The 18,477-nt window shown below is 42.9% G+C and overlaps 1 protein-coding gene across 3 annotated transcripts in view; it reads right to left on the reverse strand.

The window, feature by feature from the left end:
- The window catches only part of ARHGAP6 (Rho GTPase activating protein 6), a 525,552-nt gene extending 507,532 nt beyond the window's left edge, over positions 1-18,020 (reverse strand). For all 3 annotated transcript variants that reach the window (XR_008622709.3, XM_063601879.1, XM_003805673.7), the window contains exon 1: positions 16,317-18,020. Coding sequence is in view for 2 of the 3 variants with exons in the window: in XM_063601879.1 (XP_063457949.1) it covers positions 16,317-16,904 (588 nt within the window). In the remaining variant the exon portion in view is untranslated. The remainder of the gene's footprint in view (positions 1-16,316) is intronic.
- Between the last annotated feature and the right edge of the window lie 457 nt (positions 18,021-18,477).

An 18,477-nucleotide genomic window follows, 5' to 3' on the forward strand; every position in this document is an offset into this window, starting at 1 on the left:
GGCAAGCTCACGAAAAATAAATAAAGACAGATTGGAGGAGACCAAGAAGCTTTGCCAGCCTGATGTAATGTGAGATTCTGCATCAATCAGGTCCTGAAGCAGGAAAAGGATATTAGTGGAAAAACTGACAAAAATCCAAGTAAGTTCTATATTTCAGTTAAAAGTATTTCAAAGTTACAGTTAGACAGGAAAAATAAGTTCTGATGTTCTATTGTACAGTAGGGTAACTATACCTAATAACAATAAAGTGTACATTTCAAGATAGCTAGAAGGTATAGAATGTTATCTCCACAAATAATAAATGTCTACAGTGGTAGACAGAGTAATTACCCTGATTTGATCATTATACAATGTATACATGCATTGAAATATCACACTGTACCCCATAAATATGTACAACTGTTATGTATCAATTATAAGTTTTTTTAAAGTATTAATTAAAAACATTACCAAGATTGCCCCAGTAATAAACCTGTTGCCAAAGTTTGTTTCTTAGTTCCCATGAATGTAGAGGATAAACTACATTGTATCATAATTCTTCAACTACTACTTATTTTCCCTACAGTTTAAAAAACCTGAAGTTGCATCTTACAATTGCTCTTTACATTTACCATAGTATTGTTGCCTTTCCTTTTCCCGCTGAAGCATTATAAAATTGATGTACACCTTCCTATAACATTTGAGAATGAATTAAAGTAATAAACAATAAATACTTCTACATGACCCCTTATAGCTTGTGTACCCTCAACCAATTCATTTCACAAGCTCCTACAAAGTACATACTGTTATACTCCCCTTAAACAACTGAGAAAACTGAAATTCACACCTAATAAATAGTGGCACTGAGATTTGATCCTAGGCTTGTCTAAGATCATATTGTCCTTCAGTTATGTTTTTGAGTAGCTAAGATTGTGGGTGACTGATTCTAAATGCTACTTCCCATGAGCCTGTGCTAAAGTTTTTGAGTTCTGCTACAACTGTGCTGGGCAGTTCTGTGCAAGCTCGGACTGACGTTGTGTGCTGCTAGTGATTCATCTCTAGTGCACACCTCATCATATGTAAGAAGCATGTGGAAGTTAAAACCCCAGAAGCAATCTTAAAAAATGGAAGATGGAAACCAACAGAGACATTCTCCAGCTTCCCTTCCTTTAGCTCGTGGCAGATTAAAGAAGACCACAAATTCTTTGTCACTTCTTCCATCAAGGGGTAGACTCTTTTTCCCTTGCCCTAGAATCTGGGCTGGCCCTGTGACTCACTCTGATCAAATACCATTAGACCAACATTCAGTGAAGAAGCCCAAACTAGTCAGTTGGAGAGAGAAGGGCCACATGGAGGATCACTGAGGCACCACACATGTGAATGAAGACACCTTGAACTTTCCAGGCATCCCAGACACCAGCTGGAAGCAGCCAAGTGAGCGAGCCCAGCCAATGCCATGCAGAGCCAAAGAACTACCCAGCTGAGCTGTGATCTAATTCCTGACCCACAGAATCATGCCACTAAGTTTGGAGGTGGTTTGTTATGCAGCAATAGAGAATTAAAACATGGGTAGATCATCTCGATAGACATTCTACACATTTTCCAGCAGTCCTGGTGGAACTTGAATCATCCCTTTTTCCACAATTACAACTTCCAAGATACAGCTTTACTTCCCCTCCTTCCCCATTTCATTATCCCTTTTTCTTCATTACTCCTTCCTGAGAGCACCTCCCAAATAAAGTGCTTTCACCCAGGTCCTGCCTTTGGGAAAACTCAGACTAAGAAACAGAGCTTTTGCCACTCTTATCTTTTCTTCACAAAGTTTTAAAAACTTGTATTTTCATAAAAATAATGTAACCACATTGCTCCAATTATATATGGTAATAGCCAACCTTTCATTTTTTATTATAAAGCAGTTATTAAGTTAAAAGTTATATGTATGTACATATAGACAGAGAAATTATACTAATAGAGTGTGATCTAAAACTCTGTAAGAAGTCTTTTTAAATAAAATGAAAAAATCAACTTTCTGCATTGTAAAAATATTGCATAGAAACATTTAATTAATTAATTGGAAGGAATCTTTGCAAATATATTGTTAATTTTCTTCTTGACCATTCAACTTTCTTTTCTTTTTTTTTTTTTTTTTCCTAAGACAGAGTCACACTCTGTTGCCCAGGCTGGAGTGCAATGGCACGATCATGGTTCACTGCAACCTTGAACTCCTGGGCCTATGCAATCCTCTTGCCTCAGCCTCCCAAGTAGCTGGGACTATAAGCACCCACCACCACACCTGGTTAATTTTTAAAATTCCTTTGTAGATATGGGGTCTCACTATGTTACCCAGGCTGGTCTCAAACTTCTGGCTTCAAGTGATCTTCCTGCCTCAGCCTGCTTTCAAGGGGATTACAGGTGTGAGTCACTGCACCTGGCCCAATCATTCAACTTTCTTATTCAATGAACTTTTTAAAAAATAACTTTATTTTTAGATTGGTTTTAGATTCAGTCAATGAACATTTATATAAGCAGCATCTACTATATCTTTATATAAATTAGAAATGATAACCTCATAAGGAGAGTAAAATACACAGTAGGATTTTAAACATTTTCTGTAAAAAAGGCTATTTCTTGATGAGGAAAGGCAAACTAGACAATCAAGATCCATTGACTCTCCTGCCTCCGGCTCTCCCCAGGGAGCACCAAAACAGAATAGCTCAAAGAAAATGAACTATTTGACATTTTTTAAACTTGTAACTCTGAATAACTAATTTCAGCTAAAGAACCCTGAACAAAAACCTAAATATTTGATTACTTCCATAACACTATACCTATCTTTCACCATACACTTTCAGCTACATGAGAAAAAGTAATATATTTACAATTCAATCATAAATTAGAAGATTAAAATATTGCCATTGCAGCAGAACAACAATATATTTGCTGAGCTCATGCCTTGGAGTGTCTGGAGCTGGTCTGGGATTCATATCACACTTTGTGACCTTCAAGCCTGTGGATAATCTTCATATCACCTTTCATGTTTACTTTCTCAGCATTTTGACACATTCTGACAATATCATTTATTGACAATATATTAAAACATTAGAAGCCAGATTCAACACACCTCCTTGAGGACTTGCTGAAATATCTAGAGTAACACTCTGATATGATATGAAAACTGTATCTGTCTTTGAGCTCTCTTATAAATCATGAAATGCAGAAGCCTGACTCATTGCATCAGCAGTGGGAATCTAGAGACTGTGAGTACTAATCCTAGGTTCTTTAACTTTTATTTTAGGTTTGGGGTACATGTGCAAGTTTGTTACATAGGTAAACTTGTGTCACGGGGGTTTAGCTATACAGATTATTTCATCACCCAGGTATTAAGCCTAGTACTCATTAGTTATTTTTCCTGATCCTCTCCCACCAACCTCTGGTAGGCCCCAGTGTCTGTTGTTCCCTTCTTTGTGTCCATGAGTTCCCATAATTTGGCTCCCACTTATAAGTGAGAACATGATGGTATTTGGTTTTCTGTTCCTGTGTGAGTTTGCTAAGGATAATGGTCTCCAGCTCTATCCATGTTCCTGCAAAGGACATGATCTCATTCTCTTTTATGGCTGCAGAGTATTCCATGGTGTGTATGTACCACATTTTCTTTATCCAGTCTATCATTGACAGTCGTTTAGGTTGATTCCATGTCTTTGCTATTGAGAATGGTGCTGCAATGAACAGGGATGTGCATGTATCTTTATAACAGAAAGACTTATACTCCTTTGGGTATATACCGAGTAATGGGATTGCTGGGGTTAGATGGTAATTCTGTCTTTAGGTCTTTGAATCACCCCACTGTCTTCCACAGTGGTTCAACTAATTTACACTCCCACCAGCAGTGTATAAGCGTTCCTTTTTCTCCACAACCTCGCCAGCATCTGTTATTTTTTTACTTTTTAATAGTAGCCATTCTGACTAGTATGAGATGGTATCTCATTGTGGTTTTGATTTGCATTTCTCTAATCATCAGTGATGTTGAGCTTTTTTCATAGGATTGCTGGCCACATTTATGCCTTCTTTTGAAAAGTGTCTGTTCATATCCTTTGCCCACTTTTTAATAGCGTTGCTTCTTATCTTGTAAATGTGTTTAAGTTCCTTATAGATGCTGAATGTTAGAACTTTGTCAGATGCATATATTGCAAAAATTTTCTCCTATTCTATAGGCTGTTTACTGTGTTGATAGTTTCTTTTGCTGTGCAGCTCATTAGTTTAATTAGATCCCATTTGTCAATTTTTGCTTTTGTTGCAATTGGTTTTGTCTTTGTCATGAAATCTTTGCCCATGCCTATGTTCTGAATGGCATTGCCTCAGTTGTCCTCCACGGTTTTTACAGTTTTCGGTTTTACATTTAAGTCTTTAATCCATCTCAAGTTAATTTTTGTATATGGTGAAAGGAAAGGGTCCAGTTGCAATCTTCTGCATATGACTAGCCAGTTATCCTAGCACCATTTACTGAATAGGGAATCCTTCAACAAACCCAACAAAAACAAGCAATGGGTAAAGGATTCCCTGCCTAAACCTAGTTTCTATAAGCAGTTTGCAAAATACCTTTGGGGGCAAGAGTTTAACTTTCGTTTAAAATATTTTCCAGTTGTAGTTGGATATATTCACAATTCTCATCTGCCAGAAAGAAAATATGACCCAAACTTTTGTGCTGATGCTCAGAAAGCAAGCTAGGCCAACCCGTACTTCCCTAGCAACAATAATAATTCAGTATTAGTGATTTTCTGGAAAACCAGAGAGGCAGAATTTGTCTGTAACATGATGAAAGTTTCAGGGAGACTGGTTGTGAACACAGTTCCATGGAGAATTTTTATGTCTATTATAATCTAAAGGCAGAACCATGAAGGTCTCTGTTTGTGGGTGATAGCTAGGCATAGACTGGGGGTGTCATAGATGGGATTTAAGCACCACATGGATGTTTGGAATAGACAGAAGACCTTCAAGGACTTTTTCTTCCTAATATTCTATTTGCTCGTAGAATGCTAAAATCAGTCTAGAAATGCTAATGGAGGTTACGTTTAGATTTTGAGCAAAAAGAGAATCTGATTGTAGATAGGATTGTCTTAACTTAGTGCTGCTGCATTTTTACCCTGGAAAGATGTTGATGAGATGGGCCTTGAAAAGCAGTCAACTTGGTCTCATGTAATCACTGTAGTATGTGGAAATAAAAACACACCTGGCTTGAAATGAGAAGCACACTGCCATTTACCAGTTAAAGAACAGGGCTCGACTAAGAACTTTTCAGCTTCCAACATTCTAAATATTCTACTAAAAAGTGTCTAAATGCAATGAAGTTACCATGTACTGGAATGAAGGCAGCCCCTTGGCCTATTGGCATGTCTTGGGTTACACCAAATCCACAATACAAGTCTGACAAATTCCTGTGTTCCAAGTCACTAGGCCAAAATGCCTGGAGTGACAGCCTGCTGTCACTCCAATGCCTACCATGAAAACTATACCTTATTTAACAGCTCGCAAAATAAAGTTCCACTTGCTTCCTGCTGTTGTCTCATGCAGCTGGGCTTAACTCACTGACCAAAGTTTCTGGCACACATAGTAGGTGCACGATAACTATTTTTGACTAAAGTAATTCTTTAGCTTAAGTCCTACCTTTGTTGCTTCCTAGTGTGTGACCACATCTCTAATGTTATTTAGCCTTGCACTCCTATTATGCATCTTTTAGTACTTCCTACGTGCTGGGCACTTTCCAGGTAATTATGACATGAAATCCTCACAAAAACTCTTTGAGGTAGGCACTTTCATCATCCTCATTTGATAGATGAAGAAACTAAGGCAAAAAAGGGGCTTAATAATTTGTTTAATGTCACAGAACAGAGCTGGGATTTAAACCTAGGCAGTCTGGTTCAGAGTCTAGCTGAACCGATTCACTTCATTTTCTCTGCAGCTAAATCTGCCTACCTCTGAATCTGAGTCTCAGTGTCCTCAATCATAAAATGAAGGTTGATACTATCACCCCACAGAGTTGTTCTAAGAACACTAAACTGGCGTGCATTCTACAAATACTAATTGTTATTTTGTTTGTCATCATCATCATCATCATCATCACCCATCAACGATTATTTGACTGAAATAAGTGAACAAGAAATCACCTGGAGGTTCTAATTTGAGCAGAATTACACTTTGCTCAGAAAGTCTGCTGGCCCAGTCCAGGATTTCCCTGGACAAAATTACTAGCTATATCAAAGCCCTTGTTATATTAAACGCTGAGGCAGCATGGCTACTGTTGCCTAAGGCTTCTCTTTCCCCTACTCCATCTACATCTGGGCCTCAAAGTACCAGCTTGCCCAATTGTTTTTCAAACCCCCGAGAGATGAAGTTCTGAGCAATACAAGCTGAGAACTGATCCAATGCTTATTGACACTTCAGCTCCTATAGGTGGTATTAATTCACCTGTTTCCATGAGCTGTCCACTTCTACAGAAATGAAAACATGTTATTTTCTTGGTCCATCAAGCCACATAATTCAATTCACTTCCAATTTCTCTAAAGATGTGGAGAGCTTCTTAGGCTCAGCATTCTCCTCTTGGATCCATCAGCATATCATTCGATAGGTGGTTTCTAGAATTGCTGTTACTTCTAACGGCTCCTGAAAATCTTAGGCTTTTTAATAGTTCAGGTGAGATAAGGCCAGGCAATTTTTCAAGATTGTAAGTAGTTTTTTAAATCTCTGCCTCTCTGAAAAAGCAATCTTTTAATAGCTTCTCTGTGCTTGCTTTCAAAGTGCAATAATCAGGACATCGAATTTCCACAGTAACCAATCTCAGAAAATCCCATGGCTGGCTGCTGACTCCTCTGTTCAATCTCCCAGAGCCGTTACTACCTCCCTAGTTTCATGCTGAATACATGAAGCTTCAACTGACTATATAACTACTCTTCTACATTTATATTTATGTTTTATTGAAAACAAGATGTGGCAACAACATATTTTCTGAAAATTATAAATATCATTTTTAGGTAAAATTCACAGACCATATAATTCACCCTTTTAAAGTATACAATTCAGTGATTTTTTAAATATATTCACAAGATTGTGCAACCATCACCTGTATCTAATTCCAGAACATTTTCATTACCCTAAGAAGAAACCTTATACCCATTAGCTGTCGCTCCACATCCCTCCCTACCAGCCTCTGACAACAAGTAATCTTTTTGTCTCTATGGATTTGCCTATTCTAGACATTTCATATAATTATACAATATGTGGACCTTTGTGACTAGCTTCTTTCACTTAGCATAATGTTTTCAAAATTCATCCAAGGCATAGCACTCATCAGTACTTCATTCCTTTTTATTGTTGAGTAATTTTTCATTAATCACATTTTGTTTAACCATTCATCTATCCGTTGATGAATATTTAATTGTTTCTACCATTTGGCTATTATGAATACTGCTGCTATAACATTCATATACATGTTTTGGTGTGAACATACATCTTCATTTCTCTTAGGTATATACCCAGAAGTAGAATTGCTGAGCTCTGGAGTAACTGTTTTATTTTTGAGGAATTGCCAAACTGTTTCCCAAAGCTGCTGCGTCATGTTACATTCTCACCAGCAGTGTATGAGAGTTCCGATTTTTCTACATCTTGTCAACACTTGTTATTATCTATCTTTTTTTATTATGGCCATCTTAGTGGGTATAAATGATATCTCATTGTGGTTTTGATTCACGTTTCCCTAATAGCTAATGAAAACATTGTTCTTTACCAGATAACACAACTAATTTCATTTTTTCACACATTACATTCCAAGGGTTTTTCTGCCATGTCGTAACATAGTTACAATCAGAGTCTCACTCTCTTTATCTAAGTAATGGCTCAGAGAGGATGCAGTAAATTTTAGAACAAGATGTCATGCCCCAAAGGCAAGCCTCTGGGAATCTGGGAGAACTGCTATCTGCATGCAGACTCCCTCAGTCATTGACTAGATTTTGATATGAAACACACTTTCTCTTTTTCAAGCACCAGATTGGAAGAATGTGAATCTCACTATGAAAACGTGAGCTTCTGTTTCTGCAAATCCTGAATGTGTCATGACATGTACCAGAGTCAAGCTCATTTATTTGGAGGCACCTGGCTGAGCCATAAAGTACAAATGGAGCCTTCTCAGGTAGATATGGGACCAAGTTATCAAAAGTAAAGTGAGAAGGAGAGGAAACAAAATCTATGTGGGGAATCTTTACATTAAATGGTAAAATCCATATCATTAAGCCCAAAGTCCAGCGAGACTTATTCTTCACCATCTTCCCAATCCCATAATCCATTCTAGTTGGATTTCTCTAAATTCTTGAAGCATGCTATGTTCCCTCTTCAATACACGCCATTCCTTCTCGCAGGAGCTCTGTGCCCTTTCTTTTTGTTTGGCAAATGCCTCCTCATCCAATGATTTCAGCTGAGACATCCCAGACCTGTTTATGCCTTGTATCAGTTTCCTATCGCTGCTCGAAATTACCACAAATTTTGTAGCATAAAACAACAGACATATTCTCTTACAGTCCTCAAGGTCAGAAGTCTCACTGAGCTAGGATCAAGATGTCAGTAGAGCTATATTCCTCCTGAAGGTTCTAAGAATCCATTTCTTTGCCTTTTCCAGCTTCTAGGGGCTGCTACAGCCAAGGGCTGTGGCTGCTTCCTCCATCTTCAAAGCCAGAAGTGTAGCATCTTCAAAATCTCTCTCATTGCCCTATCCCTCCCTCCTTTCCTCTCTCCCTCTTTCTCTCTCTCTGCCTACTTTCATCCTCATATCTCCTTATCTGACTCTGACCTTCCTGCCTCCCTCTTATAAGGATCCCTGTGATGACATTGGCCCCACCCAGACAATCCACGATAATCTCGCATCTGCAAAATCCTCTTTTGCCATGTAAAGTGGCATATTCACAGGTTCTAGATATTAGGACATGAACATCTTTGGGGGACATTGTTCTGTCTACCACAGTCCTCTCGTCAAAATGCAATTAACACTCTGAAAAAACTATAGAGATTAATTGATTTGAAGTTACTGCTTTCATAAACTGGAAGCACCTTGCAGAGCCATACCTATTTGCTCCACCTACATTCCTAGTGTCCATTGCATAGCTGGCATGCGATAAATATTTGATGACTATCTGTGTGAGTGGCCAGCTTGGCTTTGCTGGACTAGAGTTCCTGGGAGAAGGCAGGCTGAGATGATGTTGTAAAAGGCATTGGAATGACTAGCTAAGTAGTTTGGATTTTATTCTGTACACTCTGAGACCCATCAAAGGTTTTCAATCAGGGGTTAACATGATTACAATTGCATCTTTTGAGGATAAGTCCAAGATGGCAACAGGGAGAAACTGAAGGCAGGGTGACCAAGAAGGGGGTCACAGCAAATGAGAACCCAAACTAGGCAGTGACATTGTGAATGAACAGCTGGAGAGAGATGTAAGAACTCAGACACATTCCACTTCAAATCCTTTCTAGAGTGGAGCAAATGGGAAGTACACACTGCAGGGTTCGAAAACTTATGGAAGAATAAAGGAGGAAACAAAAAAGGGAGGAGTAAAGGCATTCTGGCCTGGTAAACCTAGGCAAGCAGAAGAAGAGCGATACCAACCAAAATAAGGAATACATAAAATGAAACATGTTCAGAGGAAATGGGAGGTGATTTGTTCTGTTTCAAACATGTAGAATTTGAGTCCATTGGGCATCCATGAGCAGATATCTAGGAAGAAATCAGAAAATATATATTGGGAGCTCAACTACAAGATTCCAGGTAGGCACAGAGTGAGGAGTCTCCCCCAGAGGGATGATGGTTGAGGTCACAAAAGTGAATGAGACAATCAAGGGACAATGACCTGAAGGAAAAACACAGAACTGTAGGGTTGGCCAAGACAATCCCAGAGTCAGAGGAGTGGGAAGAAAGGTAAGGAGGAAACCAAGATTCTCTGTGTGTGATGGGGATAGGAGGAGCAGGGAGGGGACGTGGTACTCTCAGTTTTGCCCAGAAGTCTAGCCAAAGGAGTCTAAGAAGATTCTTGGAACTTAGGGAACTTTGAGAGAATAGTTTCAGTAAGTAATCAGGATAAAAAGTGATTGCCAAGGTTTAAGGTCCTCACCAGAGAATAAAAGCAGTCGTGGTCACTTACTTTTTCCAGAAGCTTGGCAGTTTATATAGAGAGTCAAGAAGGATTTCAGGGTGGTTCTGCCCTTGGCTCTTTGCCTGAGTTTGAGTGGCTTAAGCTTTACAGTCCCTCTCTTCAACTGTAAAATAAGCAATTTGGAGCTAGATGCTACCCAAGGTTCTTTCTGAGTCTAAACTTTGCTCTTCCCAACCCTCAAATCTCAAAATGTTGGTGAAAACTCAATTCTAAGTCATCTGAGAAGCTATCTTCACAGTATTCTCCATTAAAATTAAAAATTGCCTTCAGAAGGAATTCTAGCAGAGAGATAGCCTGAGAGAGAGTGTATGTGTGAAAGTTGAATAACTCTTTTTCCTAACTTAAAAAAACCTTAAGGCATTATACTGATTTCAGACAAAAATCCTTGTAAAACACTTTTTGTCAATTTCTTTTTGAAGCTGTCTTATTCTAATTACTTTCTCTTTGGTGACATGAATGAGCCTCTATTTTTAAACACAATATTTTTCTCTGCTGCATTTTAAAATTTAATTCCAGTTTCCATCATTATATATTTACCATTCACTTCTTCCCTATAGATATATTTAGACATCCCTTATTTTTTTTCATATGCTCAATACCCATAGAAAGTCATTTTTTTGAATTTCAAAGCCTTGGTTGACATATACTAGATAAGAAGAGGAAAATGACAAAGAGTGAAGCCACAAGCATGAGAGAAAATGGTACTGAAAAGCAAAACCTAGAATTCAGTTTCTTGTATACAGGGCGTCTCAACCTCAGCACTATTGACATTTTATGTAAGATAAGTATTTGTTTGTGGGGGCTGTTGTGTGTGTTGTGGGATGTTTACCAGTACCTTTGGCCTATACCCACTAGACGCCAGTAGCACACTCCTGCCCCAGTTCTGGCAATCAAAAATGCTGCCAGGCATTGCCAAATGTGCACTGTGGTACAAACTTTCTCCTGGTTGAGAACCACTGGTCTTTATGATGATCTCTCTAAAACCCCCAGAGTACAGGGGCCAGATTTTAAGAATTCAAAGATGAGTAACAGTTCTGCTTTCAAGGAGTTCAACAGTGCAAGAAAAACTTTACTAAAACAGAGAAGTGGGAAATATAAAAGTATTATGTTTATATGCCAACTCCCAATTATTTATAGGATGCATGCTTGGCATGATTTCCCCATGCCCACCTCCTCTGAGGATCTGTCCTCCACTTGTTTTATGCTTCTAACCCATGCTCCCCCAGACACCAGTTTACCTCTAAAACACATCTGATCATGTTACACCTCATGCTTAAAAATCACCAATTTCTCCCACTCTCTACAGCAGAGTTTCTCAGTCTCCACACTCCTAACATTGACTGCCAGATGATTATTCCTTGTGGGGCTGTGCACTACAGGGTATTTAAAAGCATCCCTGGCCTCCCACTAGATGCCGGTAGGAACTCCCCTGTGGTAGACAGAATAATATACCACCAAAAATGCCCACGCCCCAATCCCTAAAACAAGTGAATACCTCATAGCAAAGGGAACTTAAGGTTTCAGGTGGAATTAAAGGTCACTAATCAGCTGACATTAAAATAATGAGAGTATCCTGGATTATCCAGGTGAGCCCAATGTAATCACAAGAGTCCTGAAAAGAGTGAGAGAGAGAAATGACCACACAAGAAGAGTGGATGAGATGCAACTTGGCTGGCTTTGAAAATGAAGGAAGGGGGCCACTGGAAAAGGAACCACAACAGATCCTAGAGCCTTCAGAAGGAACACAGTCAGGCCAACACCTTGAAGTTAGCCCAGTGAAACCTGTTGGGATTTCTGAGGTCCAGAGCTGTAAGACAATAAATTTGTGTTGCTTGAAGCCACTAAGTTTGTGGTCATTACAGCAGTGATAGGAAATTAATACACCACCACTTCCAGTTGTGACATTCTAAAATGTCTTCAGACACTGCCAAATGTCCCCTGGGGACAAAGTCACCTCCAGGTTAAGAATCACTGCTCTACACAAGTCCAAACTCCTGAGATGAGCACAGTGAGATGCTTCGTAATTACCACTATCCTACCTGTTGAACACTATTATCCTGCACACAGCAAGATACATCCTCTTCTCCAGGCACACCAAACTTCACTTGGGCAACACTCAATATGCCTTCACTCTCTGCAGTTGTGATGCCCAGGGGCTCCTTGGAGAGTAATGTGCTTTGACCAGTCTCTCATTTTTATCCATACCCATAATTATCCCCCCAGTAGAGGCTGGGTGTGGTGGCTCATGCCTGTAATCCTAGCACTTTGGGAGGGTGAGGCGGGCAGATGGCTTGAGGCCAGGAGTTCAAGACCAGCCTGGCCAACATAGTGAAACCCAGTCTCTACTGGTGCATGGCTGTAGTCGCAGCTACTGGGGAGGCTGAGGCAGGAGAATCGCTTGAACATGGGAGGTTGCATTGAGCCGAGATCGTGCCACCGCACTCTAGCCTGGGCAACAGGGTGAGACTCTCTCTCTCAAAAAAAAAAAAAAAAAAAAATCCCAACAGGTCTGATTTCTGACTTTATTCGGTCAGGCTTTTATTACATGAAAAGCCATGTGGTTGTACATGTATCAAACTGCAGGTGCCCTAACCTGCTCCTCCAAACAAATTATTGCGCTTAGGGCCCTCTAAGTCTTCTTTTTCGGGAGCTGTAGAATCACCAACACCTCTGCGCCTTTGCCTGTCCACTCTTTTCTGCCTCATGAAGGCATCACTTTCCTTCTTCTTAGAAATGGCAGTCATCTTTGAAGATCAAGTTTAAATGTTCTCTGGACAGTGAAGCCTTCCAAGGCCCCCCAAAGCACAGTGAATCATCACCCGCCCCTCTCTGTTCCCTCATTCTGCTGATCTTCTGTATTCCCCCTATCAGTTAACTCACCTGTCCCCTCATTAGACTTTGAGCTCTTTAGCCTCTCTGCATTCCTAGTACCTACAGAAATGCGTATGCTCAAGAAATGCTTGTGCCATGAATGAAGAAAAGTATAAACGCCAGTGATATATAGAAATCATTTTAATTATGGGTTGCAAAAGTTGGCAAACTCCAGGTTAGCTATGGACATAATCCCAGCTCTGATCCACAAGAATTAGGAGAAGCTCAGGATTGAAATGAGACTTTATTCCTTTGCCTGTGATCAGAGTCAGGGGCAGAGCTTGGCTGCTAAGAACACAAGTTGAGAAACATGTTCCAACTGTGTTACCACGTACCATTTACCCTTTGTCTCCTCCATGTTTCTACTCAATAGATGATCTACCCAGCATGTCCAAGAATCAGATTTTGTTAAAGCAATCCTGAAACACGTAGTGAGGAAATGCTAACAAGATCGTAGCTGACTTTGCCTAACACTTCCCAGGTTTAGGCCATAAAATGGTCATTTGTAAGCTTTGAACGAGCACAAGTAACAAAGCTGCAGGCATTTGTGAGAGTCTTGGGAGCAGGGGCTGTTGTATGGACAATTTAGGTTAAAAGCAGACAACATTCTGAAAGAACAAAGTGGGAAATGGATGAGATCCATCAATGGCTAAACCTGAAGGTGAATTCTTAGGATTTCATATGGATTCAATGGAAGAGAAATAGAAAATTTGAACAAACTGTAAGGGGTACATGACTCCAGAGGGATCCTCGTGGTTTTGGAATCAAACGAAGGCCCCAACAAAGTTTAGGCCAGCTGTAAACACTTCTGTGGGCACTCTCTTGATGGCCAGCATGGGGTACTATGGTCAACCTCACTAACGCAGCAGTTCTCAGTTAGGGCGATTTTGATCCCCAGAGGATATTCAGCAGTGTCTAGAGACATTGTTTGTTGTCACACTGGTCTGGAGGAGTGCTACTCGCATCTAGTGGGAAGAGGCCAGGGATGCTGGTAAATACCCTGCAATACCCAGGACAGCTCTGTAGCAAAGAATCATTCAGCTTCAAATGTCAATAGTGCCAAGGCTGAGAAACCCTGAGCCAGAGCAACCAGAAAAGTTCAAAACCAAATCTATATGAACCAGATATTCCCTCCAGGGCCTCTAAGCAGCCTTGCAAGATGCTCATTGGCTGACATTTTGATGTCATTAGTAAAGACTCTCCTTTAAGGACCAAAGACCCAGCTTGCCTGCAAGTGAAAAGGACAGGCAGTGCCCAATAGGATACATTTTCTTGGTTTTTGAGAGGGTTCCAGGGCGTTAAACCTTTGAAAGGTAATCCAGGCCATTAAATTAGAGATCCAGGGGTTATGTTAGGATATCTTGGCCTTTATTAAACAAAACCAGGGTTGGAGCTACATGCTAGAGTTCTATCCAATCACTCCATGCCTGCCTCAAGCATAAAGGAATTTCCAGCACACACACACACATACACACATATTCTATGAGAAAATTCTGGCTTTTTGCTAGATGGCTACATCCTTAGTTTTAACCACAATGAAAAGGTAAAAATCATGGTAGATGAGTTTTGTGCAGACTGCCCACTGTATGGAATAGAAGCCACCCAGTATCACTGCAGTTCAGATCCTTGTCCATTGATTATGAGATGCTAATGGATAAGAAGATAATTTGCAACAAGTGAAATCATCTACAGCCATATGCCTTTTGGTCATAACAGTAATGAGCAGCATCTGTATACTATATTCCAAGTATGTATATGGTTGCTAAGAAAAGCAGAAATGTTCTTAATGATGCAATTAGTTTTAAGCACGAATGTTAGCTAGCTAATCCAAAATGCTGGCTTGCTTTTGTATTTCTCTTTCTCTCAACTTGTACAGATTAATCTGATAATGTGTGCTTCTGAAATACAATGAGAATCCAGCCCCTCCTAAAGACCAAGAGAAATTCAACATTTCAATTTTTGATGCTCTTTCTAATCTTGAGTTCCCTGGTTTGGAGGTAACATCTTGCCCTCTGCCTCGACTTTCCTTTCTACTGCCTATCTTTCTCAAGAAAATGGGCAAAAGACCTAGCAAAATTTGTTAGTTTTTTGTAATCTGCACCCCCAACACCTAACAGCCTCAGTTACTTTGACACAGTAACTAACATTAATAATATGTGATGCTAATAATTCTGATAAATGATGCTTATTTTTCTAAGGCGGTTTACTAAAGCCAAAGTCTAACAGTTATCTCACATTAACACAGCTGAGTATGATCTCAGATGCTATTTTCAAACAGTTTTTCTTGGTTGTGTATTTAGCCTAAATCTCCAGCAATTACATGGTATTTCATTTCATTTCTGTAATGCTAACTGTACTTTAAAATATTAAATTACAACTGATGGAATCTCCCTTCCCTTATGGAAACAGATCCAAGGCAAACCTATAGAGTTTGTGGACTGAAGGGGATAGGGGCTGTTCATTTTTAAAACAATTACTATTCTCTGAAAGTGTGTTATTTTCAAAGCGCCCATCAGTGACAGTTTCCCAATAGGTCAATTCACTATTTTTCTTAACTGGACAGCAAATATTTTAAGGGTATCTGATAGCTCCCTCTGAGTCCCCTATGTATTGTTGATTCTTCACTAAACTACTAATTGTTCTAAATGGAATTTAGGCATCAGCATATTTCCATGATCTTTCACACCCCTACACAGAGATTTTCTTCTTCTCCTAGGTTAAACGAATACTCAGTACCATAGATTTCTGAAATTGCCTTTTCAGGGAAAGAAAAGGTGAAAACTAGAGAATTCTTGTCCCCCCTGCCACCCAAACACACACACACACACTCATACAGTCAATGACACCCTCCAAAATAATGTTTCTGAATTCTCGACAGAACAAGATGGCAGACATATTTCAAAATATATTTCATCCAATCGTTACAAACAGCTTAGCAATAGATATTTGAGTTGGAAAAAATATCAACATTGGGTGAAGGGATAAGGTGACCCTTTGAAATTGCCTGCAGCACTAACAGAAAACCAGAACACCATCTCTTTCTCCAGCTCCCACGACTGCTCCAAAGTAGAGCCAACAAGTCCTACAAGACGCACAAGCGGGTGGCCACTAGGGACATCCCATTTCCAGGCACCATTTAGCAAGTAGAAGAGGAAAACCCACACCACGGAAACCCCTTAGTGGGTGCCTTGCTCTGTAAATGTAATGGAATTAAAGGCGGTCTCCTGAAACTGCCTGGGGGCCTCCTTGGGCCGTGGGACGCGCAGCGCTGGTCCCTACCTCGGATTTCCACACGACGTAGGGGTGCCCGCGACTGTCGGGTGGGGACTGGAACTTCCTCTGCTGGAGCCACCTCCTAGGAGAAGCGAAGATGCCATTGGGGCCTCCCCCGGATGAACAGAGGATGCTGGAAGCGCTTCGGCTACTGGCTGGCCCGGCCAGGACAGAAGGCAGGTCCCAGGCCATGCTCTTCTTGAGGCCGCCGCGACCCAGGGGAACCTCATAGTCAAAGTGAAAGCTGCCGGATGGTGACTTCTCCTGCGGGGTGCTGGGTGTGGAGAAGGACGAGCAAAGAGGTCCAGGAGGCGGTAGCCTGGTGGCCCTGGGGGGCGGACCCCGGGGAGAGGACGCCAAGCGAGGGCCGAGACTCTCGGCTGGGAGTGATGGGGAGTAGAGGCGGCCCGCTGTGGCTCCCCGCGCACTGCCCTCCGCGCCCGCCTCGCCACTCCCGCAGCCGCCGATCAGGGCCGGGTCCAGGCTGCGGGTCTGGCGCAGCTTCCTCTTGGAGAAGCCCTTGGCCGAGGCCGCGCTACTTGAAGCGGGCGAGGAACAGGAGAAGACGCTGTGGAGCAGGCTCTGCGCGGACATCTCGGCGGGGCTGCACCTGAGGACCACCTCCTCCTCCCTCCCTGGACGCTGGTGGCTTTGGGTCGGGAACGGAAAGGGACTCAGGCAAAGGTGCCAGGCGGGGCTGGCCCGGGGTTTGCCCAGGGCGGTGGAGAGCAAAGCCCAGCTCACGCGCCGCCGGTGCGCTCCAAGTGCCCCGGCGGCGGCAGGAGCAGCAGATCCATCACCAGCCTTCTAGGAAAATGGGTCTGGGGACCTCCTGCAGCCGCTAGAACCTTCCTCCGGAGCCCAAGACGCGAAGAGGGTCAGGAAGAGGAGGAGGAAGGTCAGGCGCTCGCTGGGTTCCCAGCTCCAGCCTGCCAGCGCCACTCCCCCTTCCTAGCTGAGGCGGGAGACGCAGCGCTCCTGCTCGCTGGCTCTGGACGGCCTCTAAGACTCCAGCAAGCTCCTCCTTGCGGCCCGAGGACAGTCCCGAGGGCCAGGGAGGAGGCTGCCTGGGCGTGCGCCCAGGGCGCGTCCACCGCGCTCCCGGCGCCGCGAGAACTTCCTCCCGCTCCTGAGCCGGGCGCCTGAGCTGCGCCTCCCTGCACTCTCTCCTTGCCCGGCGCCCGAGGTTGCGCGCCTGGCCTCCGCTGGGCTGCTGCGCCCACTCTTCCGACTGGAGAGGCTCAAGGGTTGTTCCAAGCTCAAGGTTCCCGCGGGGTCTCTGTCTTGCTGCAGTGTGGGGACACCGAGCGTGCTGCGCCCGGGACCTCCAAAGACTGCGTGCCCACGGTGGGATGGAATTCCCGGCGGCGCTCAGCGCTCTCCGTGGAGGAGGGAGCTCAGGAGACAGCCCCAAGGCCGGGTGTGTGTGTTCCGCCGGAGAGGAACACGCTATTCGCAGCCCAGCCTTGGGCCCAGGGCAGACGCGGAGATGACCCCGTACGCTCGCTCTAGAGGCAGCGGGAAGGGGGCGGCCAGGACGTGTAGAGCTAGAGGAATGCCGGGGCTGGAGCTGGGGCGGAGCCAGGAGCAGGAGAAAGCAGAACGTGAAGAGTTTTCCAGGCGCCAAACCTGCAGGCGGCGAGGAGAGAAGGCAGCTCGCCACTGATACCAGGTCTCCTGGGGAGAAAGTCGTGAGGACGGAAGTGCGGACCTTCTCCCCCGTCTCCCCACCCCCAGATCAAGGGTCGCGCCAGCTCCACTCACGTTTCTGGAAAGGAAGGGAAGTGTCAGATTGCACCCCACCCACTGGTGTCAGATGGGCAGCCGGGGACGATTGCTCTGAAGTTGGAGTTAAATCTCCTGCCTTTTCTCCCCGCGCCCCCCCCCACCCCGCCCCGTCCCGGCTGTTTTTGTTTTTAAAAAGGAAGGATAGATAGGAGACTGTCTAAAAGCAGTGGCTGCCGATGAATGAGCTGGAGATGGAGACCTACTAAGAAAGTGGAGGGGGAGGAGCCTTTGCCGTGGAAGGGGTCCTGAGCACGTGCGGAAACGTGCTCTAGGAGGAGGGGTGAGTGAGGCCGGGTAGGGGGCAGGCGCCGGGCGCAGCTTCAGCCCAGAGGCTGCAGAGATTGGCGCTCACAAAGCGATCTGTCTCCGCGTCCCGCTC

The sequence above is a fragment of the Pan paniscus genome, chromosome X (assembly GCF_029289425.2).
Source record: "Pan paniscus chromosome X, NHGRI_mPanPan1-v2.0_pri, whole genome shotgun sequence".
NCBI lineage: Eukaryota > Metazoa > Chordata > Mammalia > Primates > Hominidae > Pan > Pan paniscus.